Here is a 15760-nt window from a genome sequence, read left to right on the forward strand (position 1 = left end):
ACCAAGTCCGGTTGGGCCAATAACAACGTCTGTGCAAGTAGGCTCACTGGGGGAAACGCATACTTGCACAGCCCCAGGGGCCAGCTGTGTGCCAACACGTCTGTGCCAAGGGGAGCCTCGGTCAGAGAATACCAGAGTGGGCAGTGGGAGGATTCCCAGGAAGCGAACAGGTCCACCTGCGCTTGACTGAATCGACTCTAGATCAGCTGGACCACCTGAGGGTGGAGTCTCTACTCTCCCCTGAACGTGACCTGCCACGACAGCGCATCCGCTGTGCTGTTGAGGTTGCCCGGGATATGAGTGGCTCGCAGCGACTTGAGCCGCTGCTGACTCCAGAGGAGGAGACAGCGGGCGAGTTGTGACATTCGACGAGAGCATAGACCGCCTTGGTGGTTGATGTACGCAACCGTCGCCGTGTTGTCCGTCCGGACCAACACGTGCTTGCCCCGGATCAACGGCAAAAGCCTCCGCAGGGCGAGCAATACTGCCAGAAACTCGAGGCAGTTGATGTGCCAACACAGTCGCGGACCAGTCCAAGGACCGGCGTCTGCGTGCCCTTTGCACACAGTGCACCAGCCACGTCCGTCGTAACCATGCTGTGCCTGGAGACCTGTCCTAGGGGAACTCCTGCCTGTAGGAACGCTAGGTCGGACCAAGGGCTGAACAGATGGTGACAGACCTGTGTGATGAGCACGCGGTGTTCGCCATGGCGCCATGCCAATCTCACGACTCAAGTCTGGAGCCAATGCTGAAGCGGTCTCATATGCATCAACCCGAGCGGCGTGACCGCCGCTAAGGATGCCATATGCCCCAGGAGCCTCTGAAAAGATTTTCAGAGAGTACCCCCTCGCCGCCCCACCATCGAGGGTAGTGAGAGCAGAGGAGTTCGTGAATCGGGTGCGGGCAGTAAAAGGTGCCTGCCACGACCACGTAAGCTCCTCATGCACTTCTGGGAAGAAAGGAACGGGGGCAGAGTGCGGCCGTGAGTGGCGCTCTGGCCCCAGGAACCAATCGTCGATCCACGAGGGTTCGGGGGGGATCGGAGGGTTCCACTCCAGCCTGACACTCGAGGCTGCCCGAGCAAGCATGGCCGCCAGCTCCGCATCCGCCTGTGACTGGACCACCGTACCCGAGGGTGGGAGTCCAGCCGAGTCTTCTGCGTCAGACACTGCGAGCCCACTCTCCGATGATGCAATGGATATCTCATCCTCTTCGCGAGTTCCAAACGAGGCCGCAAACCCGCCCTGAGACGGGCCCGCGGTCTCATTCCAGAACCTGGCCGGGGCATACGAGCGTGCAGGGGAATGGGAGGTCCGTAGGGGGTTACCCGTCGGAGAAGCTCCCACTGAAGTCCCCAAATCGCCCCCAGTGCTAACTGACTCAGCCTCATACCCGTAGGTAGAAGGACCGAGACGGGGAGCCACTGGGGTGGTTTTCTTTCTGATGAAAGAAAGCCGTGACCACAACGTAGCCATGGTTATGTTCTCGCAATGAGGACATGAACCATCCACGAATGATGTCTCTGCGTGGGAAACACCCAAACACGAGATACAGCGATCGTGGCCGTCAGAAGCGGAGAGATAGCGACCGCAACCAGGAAGGATACAGAAACGAAAAGGCATCTTGAAAAAGACAATTTCGTGAGTGCCACTCTTTTAGTTGGAAATATTCTCTTTTAGAGAGAAAATATACTCTTTTTTTTCTCGCTGTTGAAGTGCCCAGGGATGTACTCTGCACAACGCCGGTGCAAGAGGGGGAGAACCGCTGTAATGCGCCGTAAGACCAACAGCTCGTGAGAGCAAGAGAGATGAATGGACCAGTAGTAGTTCAGCTTGAATGAACACAACCATTCGGCTCCGAAGAAGAAATCTGAATGAGTGGTTGCATTCCAGCACCTTTTATACCCGTATGTCCGGGGGAGTGGCATGCAAATTCCACTCACCAATTGTCACTGGCCATTTCTCAAAGATCAAAGATGTCTGGGGCTCCCAGGATATCCCCTAGTGTCACTTCATCGACACAACGTTGAGTGAGTGACAGAAAGGAAACTACATTATATCAATGAAAGGTAGGATAAGACACTAAAACATTTTTTTGCCAAACACTGTAAAAACTGTATTACAAACTTCGCTTGAATCACTGTACTGCTTTATTTTGTATTTTTTATAAACCATACTGAGTTTAAGAAAGACAAATGCACTCTTAAAAGTATAGTTCACCCAAAAATGAAAATTCTGTCATTTACTCACCCTTATGTTGTTCATTCAAATCCATATGACTTTCTGACTTCTACAGAACATAACGGGATAACAACTCAGCAGAATGTGTGATACTCTTTTTATACAATGAAAGTGAATGTGGATGGATGCATTCATCCTACAAAAATTGCATCAGAAATGCAACATAAATAGCAAGTTAGTGATTGCCAAATTACCATAAAGTGCGTTTACATGCACAATCTCACACCAATTGTGCTTTCTAACACGTTCTTACCAGCTTAATCAATGTGTGCTTAAGTGTTGTGTGCAGGTCTGTTTATGTTTTAACGTCAAAAGTAGAGAATAACTTGATGTTTTAAAATGCCATGTAAACACAATTTGTTTTTTGTTATCAGCATAATGGTGTGCATGTAAACCCCATCATCGATGCCAAATGTGGTACAGCACATCTTTATGTGCAATTTTGGAATATACATAAACGTAAATAAGATTTCAGAGATGCGGCAGAAGGTTAAGATTTTCAGCAAATAATGACTTAAATTGTATTATGTACCTGAAACAATGCTATACGTATTGCCTATTGTGTCTTCTTTGGAGTTCAACAGCATTAGTCCCCATTCATTTTTTTTATATGAGAAAGTGTAGCATGAATATTCCGCAAAACATCTCATTTTGTGTTCTACAGTAGAAAGAAAGTAATACAGGTTTGGAACAGCATAAAGGTAGCATTCCTATAATGAATCTACATGTAATCACATTCATTCTAGACACTATTATCACACAATTGTTGTTGATGCTACTTTGGCTTATTTTGGATGTATTATCATTAGTATGAAATGAATTCAGTCATGGTGTTCCTGCTGAAAAAATAAAAGCCTATGCTGGTTGGCTGGTCATAGCTGGTCTCCCAGTCTGGTCAAGCTTGTTTGTTGGCTGGTTTTATAGGGGTTTTGATCACTTTTCAGCAGGTAAGGCTGGGAGACCAGATTAAACCAGCTATGATCAGCCAACTCTGAGGTTGAAGCCACTCAAATCTAAAGGCTAGTTTCAGACAATTATTTTTATAAAGAAGTTCATACTTTAAGAGCAAAAGCTACATTTCAGACCTCCTATTACACTTACCACCAGCCTGAGCCTACCATTATAGTTATAATAATAGCAGCAATAATAATTACTAACTGGCAAAGGTAGAAAACACTATGTGCTGGAATGGGAGATGCTGGGTAGAGCCACCCAGAGTAACTACAAATGAGATATTTACGAGGTGATTTAAGATCCTGTTGCACCAAAGGGACCAAACTGGGTACACTGAGTCCAGAGAAACATGGGCATTGCTATGGAAATGTAGAAAGGACTCATCCTAAACAATGTCACATGTACACACGCACAGCATCCATTCAGATACTAAGGGACATCCTGCACCACTCTGGAAATAAGTGGCCTGGGAGCAGAGCATACACTTAACCAGGGTTCCCACTCTTTTCAATGCACAAATTTCCAGGACATTTTATGCACCCAAAATCTGCCAAGAGACTTTATAGTATTTAAGCAATTTAAGAACAAAGCAGATCTATATTTCTGTTCAGTTTGTGAACTGCCGAGCATGACATTTCATCCAATAAGACAACAATAGTCTAATAACAGGCTAATAACGAGTATCAATAATGTCCTTACCTTCTCCTTTATTAAAATTTGCATGTAAAATCAACTGACTTCTGTAGAATGTTTAAGCAGTATAAGAACAAAGCATATCTACTGTGTCATTTTCCTATAGTATTTAAACTGCTGGGCATGACTTTTATCAGAAAAGACAATAAAAGCCTAATAACAATAATTTTTGAGTTTCAATAATGCCCTTTTGTCATTGTAAAGTGCATTTCACATGAGTTGAGTTGAGGCATCAACACTTTGCTCAACGTCAGCGTCAAGTGGCACTTTTATGGAGCCAGATTTCTGCCACAAGTAAACTAACAAATAGAACGTTTTGCAAACAAACCCAATCTGCATCACAAAGGAAAACTCGACTCTCAAACAAACAGAAAACGATTTGCAAATATGAGCCTACACCATATTTAACAAATAAATACAATCTATTCTCCAAATTCGACAGGATTGTCGAACAAATACAAAACCCGATGTGAATTTGTTTGTTTACTTGTGGCTGAAATCTGGCTCTATGACATGCATTGCAGTAGGCGTCATGGAGGGGCGAATTTATGAGAAAGTGGGAGGTATGCACAATAAATATTAAAAAAATTTATTTGGAAGAGAAAAAAATGGAAATTGATTGCAGAAAGTAAAAAAGAGGACTTGTTTGCTTAGGTCTTTACAGGTTTTTTTTTTTTTTTTTTTTTTGTGAATGTAATTACTGTAGTTCAATAACTGGGGTCTCTGGAAATGATAAGGTAATAATTAATTAAAATAAATTATGAGACATTCAATATCTCTTCATAAATTTGGACAGTTTTAAAATATTAATTGTAGCTTTGTACTCTCAAAGACATTATTTGTGGGCAGGGATGGACTGGCCATAGGGAGAACTGGGAAATGACAAATGGCCGGCTGTGAAACGGGGCCGAACGGCTGAATTTCTCTTCGGAGCCAAACGGTCGATGCTCACTGAGCTGAATTCCCACGGCTGTTCATTCTCCTCTGCTGGATCTGACGGCGCATTTCAGCGGCTTCTCCCTCCTTTGCACTGGTGCACTGCAGAGAACGCCCCTGGGCGCTTCGGCAGAAATAAAAGAATATATTCTAAAAAAGAGTATATTTCTCTAAAAGAGCGGCACACACGGAACATCTTTTTAAAGACGCGTCTTTTTAAAGATGTCTTTCCGTTTGTGTGTTATTCCTGGTTGCGCTCGTTATCTCTCGCCTTCTGATGGCCACGATCACTGTCTTTCGTGTCTGGCCGCTGCTCACACGGAGACAGTGTTCGTGGATGGGTCATATACACGTTGCGAGAACATGTCCATGGCAACGATGCGGTCGCGGCTTGCCTCCATAAGAAAGCAAGCCACCCCAGAGGCTCCCCGCCTGGGTCCTTCTACTCCCGGGTATGAGGCCAGCGCGGCTAGCACTGGGGGCGATTTGGGAACCCCAATGGGACCACCTCCTCCAGGCATCCCCCCACGGACCTCCCATTCCCCAGCACGCTCGTCTGCCCCGATCAGGCTTTCGGATGAGTCCGCCGGCTCGTCTCACGGCGAGTTCGACCTCTTATTCGGAGCCCCCGAAGGTGATGAGCTCTCGAGCACAGCATCGGAGAGCGGGATCGTCCAGTCAGACGCGGAAGCCTCAGCTGGGCTCCTCCCTTCGGGTGCGGTCGCCCAGTCACATGCTGACGCAGAGATGACGGACATGCTTTCGTGGGCAGCCACGAGCGTCGGGCTAGAGTGGAACCCTCCACTCTCCCCTGAACCCTCGCGGCTCGATGATTGGTTCCTGGGCTCACGGCGCCGCTCACAGCCCCGCCCCGGTCCTTTCTTCCCGGAAGTGCATGAGGAGCTGACAAGGTCGTGGGAGGCACCTTTTACTGCCCGGTCCCGATCTTTCAGCTCCCCTGCCCTCACTATCCTCGATGGTGGGGCGGCCAAGGGCTATTCCACAATACCCCCGGTGGATGAGGCACTCGCGGTGCACCTATGCCCGCAGAGTGCCGCCACCAGGCATGGGCGCCCAAAGCTCCCGTCCAAGGCCTGTAGGTTTACGTCGTCCCTGACAGCCAAAGCCTACAGTGCCGCTGGACAAGCCACCTCCACCCTGCACGCCATGGCTCTCCTGCAAGTCCACCAAGCCAAGGCGCTAAAGGAACTGCATGAGGGTAGTTCTGCCCCGGGATTGATGTAGGAGCTGTGCTCAGTGACCAACCTCGTTCTCCGGGAGACGAAGGTCACGCCGTGGTCTCTCGGGCGGGTGATGTCCACCTTGGTGGTCCAGGAGCGCCACCTTTGGCTCAACCTGATCGAGATGGGAGAGGCTGACAAGGCACGGTTCCTTGGCGCCCCCATTTCCCAGGTGGCCAGTCCGGCGACACCGTCGAGCACTTTGTCCAGCAGTTCTCAGCGGTGAAGCAGCAGACGGAGGCTATCCAGCACATCCTGCCCCGGTGCGGCTCAAGATCCCGCACCCCGTCTGCTCGTCGCCAAGGGCGTCCCCCTATGGTGACTACACCGGCTCCGCCGCAGCCCGACCCTGCAGCCCAGCGCCGGCGTGGAGCCCACCGTGGCAGGTTTGGCACTCCAGCGGCGGTCTCCCGGCCCCTGCGCGTCCAGATGTCACGAGGACAGGCCTCTTCCTCCCCTGTCCCAGGCTGTTCCGAGGGTGGTCACAAGGAGCCAGGTAAGTACTTCGATGTCCCTGAACTCAGCACGGCCATGACACAGTGTGGCACCTCAGGCTCCGCCCCGCCACGATTCACTTCACCAGGCGTCCGCCCAGGTTCAGCGGCATCCACTTCACCTCGGTGAAGGGCGAGAACACCGCTACCTTGCGCGTGGAGGTCACTACCCTCCTACGGAAGGATGCGATAGAGCCTGTCCCTCCGGCCGAGATGAAGAAGGGGTTTTACAGCCCCTACTTCATTGTACCGAAAAAAGGCTGTGGGTTGCGGCCAATCTTGGACCTGCAAGTACTGAACCGGGCCTTACACTGACTCCTGTTCAAGATGCTGATGCAAAAACGTATTCTAGCGAGCGTCCGGCATCAAGATTGGTTCGTGGCGGTAGACCTGAAGGACGCGTACTTCCACGTCTTGATTCTACCTCGACACAGACCCTTCCTGTGGTTTGCATTCGAGGGTCAGGCGTATCAGTACAAGGTCCTCCCTTTCGGCCTGTCCTTGTCCCCTCGTATCTTCACGAAGGTCGCAGAGGCAGCCCTTGCCCCGCTAAGGGAAGTGGGCATTCACATCCTCAACTATCTCGACGATTGGCTAATATTAGCTCACTCTCAGGATGTGTTGTGTGCACACAGGGACCTGGTGCTCTCGCACCTCAGCCGACTAGGGCTTCGGGTCAACTGGGAAAAGAGCAAGCTCCTCCCGGTTCAGAGCATCTCTTTTCTCGGCTTGGAGTTGGACTCAGTCTCATTGATAGCGTGTCTCACGAGCGAGCGCGCACAGTCGGTGATGACCTGTTTGGAGGTGTATAGATAGAAGACAGCGGTTCAACTGAAACTGTTTCAGAGGCTCCTGGGGCATATGGCATCCTCAGTGGTGGCCACTCTGCTCGGGTTGATGCATATGAGACCGCTTCAGACTCAAGTCCCGAGATGGGCATGGCGCTGCGGGACAAATCGCGTGGCCATCACGCCGATCTGTCACCGCCTCTTCAGCCCTTGGACCAACCTCACGTTTCTACAGGCAGGCGTTTGCCTATAGCAGGTCTCCAGGTGCATCGTTACAACAGACGCCTCCAAAATGGGCTGGGGTGCTGTATGCAATGGGCACGCAGCTGCCGGCTCATGGATGGGCCCGCGGCTGCGTTGGCACATCAACTGCCTCGAGTTGCTGGCAATTCTGCTCACCCTGCGGAGGTTTTGGCCACTGATCCAGGGCAAGCATGTGTTAGTTCAGACAGAAAACACAGCAACGGTAGCATATGTCAACCGTCAAGGCAGTCTGCGTTCCCATTGTATGTCACAACTCACCCACCGTAGACGCGCTGGCACACAGCTGGCCCCCTGGACTTCACAAATATGCGTTTCCCACAGTGAGCCTACTTGCACAGACCCTGTTCAAGGTCAGGGAGGACGAGGAGCAGGTTGTCCTGGTAGCACCCTACTGGCCATCCCAGACGTGGTTCTCAGACCTCACACTCCTTGCGACAGCCCCCCCTGGCGAATTCCCCAGAGGAAGGACCTTCTTTCTCAGGGATGGGGCACCATCTGGCACCCGCGACCAGACCTCTGGAATCTCCATGTCTGGCCCCTGGATGGGACGTGGAAGACTTAAGCGGCCTACCACCCACGGTGGTAGACACGATCACTCAGGCTAGGGCACCCTCTACGAGGTGCCTGTATGCCTTTAAGTGGCGTCTGTTCGCGAAGACCCCCAGAGATGCGCAGTTGGATTGGTGCTTTCCTTCCTGCAGGAAAGGTTAGAAGGGCGGCTGTCCCCCTGCACCTTGAAGGTGTATGTAGCCACTATAGCGGCACACCACGACACAGTGGACGGTAAGTCCTTAGGGAAGCATGACCTGATCATCAGGTTCCTGAGAGGTGCCAGGAGGTTGAATCCCTTCAGACCGCGCCTCGTCCCCTCATGGGACCTCTCTGTAGTTCTTCAGGGTCTACGGAGAGCCCCTTTTGAGCCCTTGCAGTTAGCTGAGCTTAAGGCACTCTATTTGAAGAATGCCCTCCTGACTGCGCTCACTTCCATCAAGAGGGTAGGAGACCTGCAAGAGTTCTCTGTCAGTGAAACATGCCTGGAGTTCGGTCCGGGCTACTCTCACGTGATCCTGAGACCCCAACCGGGCTATGTGCCCAAGGTTCCCACGACCCCTTTTAGGGACCAGGTGATGAACCTGCAAGCGCTGCCCCAGGAGGCAGACCCAGCCCTGACGTTGCTGTGTCTGGTGCGCGCTTTACACATCTATTTGGATCGCACGCAGAGCTTTAGAGTCTCTGAGCAGCTCTTTGTCTGCTTTGGTGGACAGCAGAAAGGAAGCGCTGTCTCCAAGCAGAGGATCGCCCACTGGTTCACTGACGCAATAACAATGGCATATCATGCCCAGGACGTGCCGCCCCCGGCAGGGCTATGAGCCCATTCTACCAGGGGTGTAGCGGCCTCCTGGGCCTTGACCAGTGGCGCCTCTCTAACAGACATTTGCAGAGCAGCGGGCTGGGCAACACCCAACACCTTTGCGAGGTTCTACAATCTCCGGGTGGAACCGGTTTCGTCCTGTGTAGTGGCATGCACAAGCAGGTAAGTCCAGGACAGCTGGCCGGGTGTATCGCTTGCGCATAGCGCCTTTTACCTCCCCTGAGCTGAAGACATGCGCTGTTGACTCCCAGTAGTGTTCACAAACATTGTTCCTTGGATGATTTCCTCCGAGCCCTGTGGCAGACGAGTTTGAGAAGAAACTCGCTGCCGGCTCAGTACATGTGCTAACTAAGCCCTGTACTGGGGTAGGTGCTCCGCATGTGGTGGATCCCCATAGTTAACCCCATGTATATCTTCCGCTAATTCGTTTCCCTGTTGGTAAACTGCGTCTTCCTTGGGTAGAGGCCCCTCTGCCCCAGTCACCATGCTTGTAGAAACTCCTCCCCTGTAGGGTAGGACCTACCGTGGGACTTTTCCACATGATACTTCCGACAAAGCTTGGCAAGACCATGTAACGTATTCCCACTCAAAATACACCCCCCCCCCCCCCGGGCGGGGTGTGGTCTCCGCGGTGTCTTCCCCTTGGGAGTGACCCCCCCCCCGACTAGACCTGGTGGCCCCAGTCGGTTAATTCCTTTTTTCTGGGGAGAGGGAAAAAAGAGGATAAGAGGCCACGACTGGGCTAGCCTGTCTCTATCTTTTGGACAGTCGACTTGTCCCCAAAGGGCCATTCGACACTCATAACAACGTTGGGGGAGGTTGCGTGTCGGCCTGGTGCGCTGGCTACGAGGCACACAGTGGTCTGCCCATCACACACCGCCAGTTCACATAACACAGTTCAGCCAGTTGCGGCGTTTCGTATAGGGACCCCTAGTGTCACTACATCGATACAACGTCGAGTGAGTGACAGATAGGGAACGTCCTGGTTACTTGCGTAACCTCCGTTCCCTGATGGAGGGAATGAGACGTTGTGTCCCTCCAGCCACAATGCTGAACTACCCGCTGAAATGGCCAGGCCTTGTCTCGGCTCCTCAGCACAAAACCTGAATGAGTGGTTGCATACCAGCTCCTTTTATACCCGTATGTCTGGGGAAGTGGGATGCAAATACCACTCGCCAATTTTCACTGGCCTTTTATCAAAGACCAGAGGTGTCTCGGGCTCCCAAGAGTGACCCCTAGTGTCACTACATCAACACAACGTCTCGTTCCCTCCATCAGGGAACGGAGGTTAGACAAGTAACCAGGACAGTTTGCTTTGTTCTTATAATGCTTAAAACCTTAAAAGTCTCTTTGGGGTCTATAGACATAAAAATTTTGAAGGATTAAAATTTTCTTCTGGCATCACCAGAAATGGTCACTGAATCATTAAATTAATCTGAACGAATTTTGGTGAATGTAGTCAAAACACTCGAGCCACTTGGATGCATTTAAATCCCACAATGCTCAAGCACAGAGGAAAAAATAAAATTGTGCACATGCACCATTGTCATTATTGTAATTTATTAAATAATTTATTCAAGGACCAGCTTGTGCTCAGTCTTTTATTGTCATGTGTGAAACAGAAGCAAGTGCTCCACAAGATGCCCTTTATTTTTGCAGCTAATTTTGCAATTCATTTGCAATACTTGAATCTTTAAAATACTACAAATACTACAAGTATATAATACTTATATATTAATATAATACATATATCATACTTATATATTAACATATACTGTAATATATTAATAATGCACTGTAAGTTTTGCGAGCCACCTACTGACAGCTGTGTCACCCCCCCCCAACACGCACACATTTAAAATGACTGCTATGCCCCTGCTCACACACACACATTCAGTTGCAGAAACATAACACGATCGAAGGCGGCTATATGAGCTTTCATGAATGCACAACCATAATTTTTTTAAATGACAGAGCTGAAACCAGTGGCGGCCCGTGCATTTTAAGTCTAGGCCTTCAGTACGATTCATGCCATTAAGAAAACACAGTTTCACAATGAATAAGACACCGTATGCTTATCATACATTACGTCGCAGCCAACTAATAATACCAACTGACATTAAAAACACGTCCAAGGATGAAAGCCAGAACCAAGGAGGTCTAATACGAAGAAAAAGCAATCTAATATTTGAAATTTAAATGTTGCTTGCAATAAATTTTGTTTCCTAAGGGTACATGGTTACTTTTCAAAACTTGATCTGACAATGAATGCTCCAGCCAGCCTAATTTACACTTAGAAAACTCCTGATGTTGTTATAACAATGCAAAAAGCACTTACCAATTAGCTTGAAGTGAAAATCAGCCCTCCTTTCCTGTTTAAATTATCAGTCGCACGATCATGCAGAACATCTTAGGTTTTTAAATCCATAAGGATCTCTTTCTCAACTGCAATAACAGCAGTGATGACAGCCGACTCGTCAGCAAGATCTCGCGCTCTTCGCTTTCAAATAACGTACATCACTTGAAGCGTGATTGTGTCACTCAAGGCCACTTAGAAGCCCTGGATTGGGACATATCCTAAAGACCACACCCACCAAGAACAAATAAATCAATCTGATTGGCTGATGAATCTGACAATCTGACTTTAGATGCTCATTCATTTGCACTGTTGAGGGATTCTGCAGAAATTCTGAAGGCCTGACAGGGTGGAGCTCAGACTCACGTGCTGCTTCAGCTAAGGAGCATGGCTTCGGGCATGCGAATTGTGAAACAGTTGTTACACTTTGCTTGTAAGCATCGAGGAAAAATTCTGATTGGATAAACTTTTTGCCTTTTGCTATTCGTTTGTAGATTAATTAAGAGTGGAAAGCGATTATACATAGGCAAAAAGGTCAATGAGAATGAAAGGATGAAAAAATATTAATTTATTAGGCATATTACGCCAGCAGGGAAGGCTTTGCTGGCCCTGACAAATCGCCACTGGCTAAAACTGTTAAAAGCACTGATGGTGAATGTGTGTTTGTGTGTTTGTAAATGATGTGTGTCTTACTTGCAGATGGCACAGACAAAGCAGCAAGGGTGGTATGTCTTGCCCAGGGCAGACACAACTTCTCCTTCAATGAACTCTTCACAACTGAAGCAGCGGGTGCCATAGAGGCGCTGATAATCCAGAGTGCAGATATACTCGCCCTGTCGCACAAAAAAGCCTCCCCGAGCCAAGTCACATCCACAAACTGAAGAGTAAGAGACAAGAGAGAGACAGTTACAATAGTTACAAAGTTACAAAACGATTGTATCATCTTCAGAAGACTTAAATTATAGTGCAAAGTCTGCATAAAACACTTTTATGATACTTTTATAGTGCTTTTGCACCCTTTTTTGAGCTTGAAAGCTCAAGTCTCCATTCATTGTAATAACATGGAAAAGAGTGATAAATACATTCTTCAAAAATATATTTTTCTGAGAAAGAAAGTTTTATGTGTTTGAAATGATATGAGGGTGAGTAAATGATAACAGAACTTTTGGGTGAACTATTCCTTTAAGCTGGAACATCTTAGAAGCCCATTGTTTAATAAAATCCATAATGACTGCCAGCAGCTCACATTTAGCCAAATCATGTGTTTCGGTGTGTGTGTTTCCTTTAGTTTATGTGTACAGGCTAATTGTTGTGTGTGTCCTGATAAGTATCAGCACACCATGACATCATCCAGAGGATGGAGACTGGGCAGGTGCATGGAGTGGACTGGACAAAACACACTGAAACACAACCTTCGCCTAATTTTACCCCCTTCCATTTCTCCTTTCTCTTTTTGCTTTTCTCACAGTCCTTTTTCCACTAAAACAGGAAACACATCAAGAACATAATACACACATTTACAAATGCTCAGATGACATCATTGTCAGGACCAATCCATTTTCCACCTCCTCTGAGGTAAATGATAACAGTGGAATTTCCTTTTCTCCCATACTTTTGTCTTTCTATCATGAGCTGAGATATAACGCTCTGAACATTACACCAAATAAATGTAGGCCCTCCTTCTTTATAAAGTCCTTGTTTTTGTCTGCTATAGCTACTAACAAGCAAATACAACAACTAACAAGTTAATACCTTTGTCCTGTAATGACCTAATGTCATTTAGTTTACTTTTTTCATTACAGGGGGACATTGTCAATACATTAGAAAGGGAACTGTATATAGGGAAACTGTTGTCAAGGAGCCCATTGGAAATAAAAATCACAAATGACATCTATATAATATCAAATCACTATAATATCTTTACACTATATACACTATATCACTTTATACTATATATTTGTACAATATCTCAGTTGGTACTTCTAGACAGCCATGAAATTTCAGCAGTGATTTCACTGGGAGCAAATGGACATTCTATCTTGAGTCTCAAATTTCTGTGATTTTTCTCCCGAGAAAAATGTCCTAGTATTGTAGCTCTCATGTGTCTGCTTTAGAGTTTCAGAAAAGATTTTAACAATGTCTCAAACTGTGCTTATAGACTTGCCAAGACACCAAAGTTGGCAATCAAAAGTCTGAGTCATGTCAGTATGAAGTACTGCTCAGTAAATTCTTTCAAGACCACATCACCTGGGCTATGCTAACCACATTTATAGCACATAGCCTAATTTTATAGCTCTATACTTATATTGTACGCCAATGATTGTCTCATTTTTGTCCATATTTATTTTCCTAAGAAATTTGAGGAGAAACAGAGATGAAGAACTCCATTAAGTCTCCACAAAAGCAATCCCGGACCAATATTTTTCTCTGTTGAGTCCAGTGATGTAGCCAAGGGTGGTAACCCAGGCCCACCTAGAATATTAAAGATTATTCTTTGACTTCACATGTATATATTTATAAAATAATCTAATAAATGCATAAATTCTGATTTCTGAAAGTATGAAAGAACTGTTTGAATGCGCCGCTTCTCTGTTGTTCAGGAAAATTTGGTAAAAAAAATGGTGTGTGGCATTCATATGAGCAGACAGAGAAATAAGTCTGAAGTAAGTTTGGAGCACAAGAAATAGAAATAAACCTTGTGTAAATTGTCAGCTTTACGCTAAGCTAAAATGCTATTTCTAGCCATTTTACACATACATGCTACCAGGCACGATCATATTTTTTTATCAAGAAAATTCACGTTGGATCATAATTTCTTTTTTTCTAGTGAGACCTTTGATATTAGGGCAAAAATTGTATTCTTGATAATAATTTTTGTATTGTTTTCCTGTAAAAATATCTACAAATCCTTAAAACAAGATCAATTTGATTTATCTTGTTTTAGAAACAGCACTGCATAAGATATTTAGGTTTTTCAGAGAATGAATTTTTAACATGTATTTTGTCTTACTGTACTGGCAGAATTTTTTTAGTCAAAACAAGTGAAAAATCTACCAGTGCTGAAGAAGTAATACAAAGTATTCAGAATACGTTATTCACCTTGAGTAATCTAACGGAATACATTACAAATTACATTTTAAGCATGTATTCTATAATCTGTAGTGGAATACATTTCAAAAGTAACCCTCCCAACCCTGTATATATATACAGTTGAAGTCAGAAATTTACATACAGAATAATAGTAGAAAGAATTATTTATTTCAGCTTTTATTCCTTTCATCACATTCCCAGTGGGTCAGAACTTCACATACCCTTTGTTAGTATTTGGTAGCATTGCCTTTCAATTGCTTAACTTGGGTCAAACTTTTTGGGTAGCCTTCCACGAGCTTCTCACAATAAGTTGCTGGAATTTTGGCCCATTCCTCCAGACAGAACTGGTGTAAATGAGTTAGGTTTGTAGGCCTCCTTGCTCGCACACGCTTTTTCAGTTCTGCCCACAAATATTCCATCGGATTGAGTTCAAGGCTTTGTGATGGCCACTCCAATACCTTGACTTTGTTGTCCTTAAGCCATTTTGCAATAACTTTGGAGCTATACTTTGGGTCATTGTCCATTTGGAAGATCCATTTGTGACTGAGCTTTAACTTCCTGGCTGATGTCTTGAGATGTTGCTTCAGTATATCCACATAATTTTCCTTCCTCATGATGCCATCTATTTTGTGAAGTGCACCAGTCCCTCCATCCCCACAACATGATGCTGCCACCCCCATGATTCACGGTTGGGGTGGTTTTTTTTGGCTTGCAAGCCTTACCCTTTTTCCTCCAAACATAATGATGGTCATTATGGCCAAACAGTTTAATATTTGTTTCATCAGACCTTAGGACATTTCTCCAAAAAGTAAGATCTTTGTCCTCATGTGCACATGCAAACTGTAGTCTGGCTTTTTTATGGCAGTTTTGGAGCAGTGGCATCTTCCTTGCTGAGCAGCCATTCATGTTATGTCGATACAGGACTCGTTTCACTGTGGATATAGATACTTGTCTACCTGTTTCCTCCAGCATCTTCACAAGGTCCTTTGCTGTTGTTCTGGGATTGATTTGCACTTTTCGCACAAAACTATGTTCATCTCTAGGAGACAGAATGCATCTCGTTCCTGAGCGGTATGATGGCTGCGTGGTCCCATGGGTATTTATACTTGCGTACTATTTTTGTACAGATGAACGTGGTACCTTCAGGAGTTTGGAAATTGCTACTAAGGATGAACCAGACTTGTGGAGGTCCACAATTGTTTTTCTGAGATCTTCATTGATTTCTTTTGATTTTCCCATGATGACAAGCAAAGAGGCACTGAGATTGAAGTTAGGCCTTAAAATACATCCACTGGTACACCTCCTATCTGAAGCTACTTGGCTGATTATCTA

General features: G+C 46.6%; 1 protein-coding gene across 5 annotated transcripts in view; it reads right to left on the bottom strand.

Moving 5' to 3' along the window:
* LOC127427291 (actin-binding LIM protein 2-like) overlaps positions 1 to 15760 on the bottom strand; it is a 95832-nt gene that overhangs the window by 48540 nt on the left and 31532 nt on the right. For all 5 annotated transcript variants that reach the window (XR_007894921.1, XR_007894923.1, XR_007894924.1 and 2 more), the window contains exon 3: positions 12032 to 12215. Coding sequence is in view for 1 of the 5 variants with exons in the window: in XM_051674799.1 (XP_051530759.1) it covers positions 12032 to 12215 (184 nt within the window). In the remaining 4 variants the exon portion in view is untranslated. The remainder of the gene's footprint in view (positions 1 to 12031; positions 12216 to 15760) is intronic.

Source organism: Myxocyprinus asiaticus, chromosome 36, assembly GCF_019703515.2.
Source record: "Myxocyprinus asiaticus isolate MX2 ecotype Aquarium Trade chromosome 36, UBuf_Myxa_2, whole genome shotgun sequence".
Classification (NCBI taxonomy): Eukaryota; Metazoa; Chordata; class Actinopteri; order Cypriniformes; family Catostomidae; genus Myxocyprinus; species Myxocyprinus asiaticus.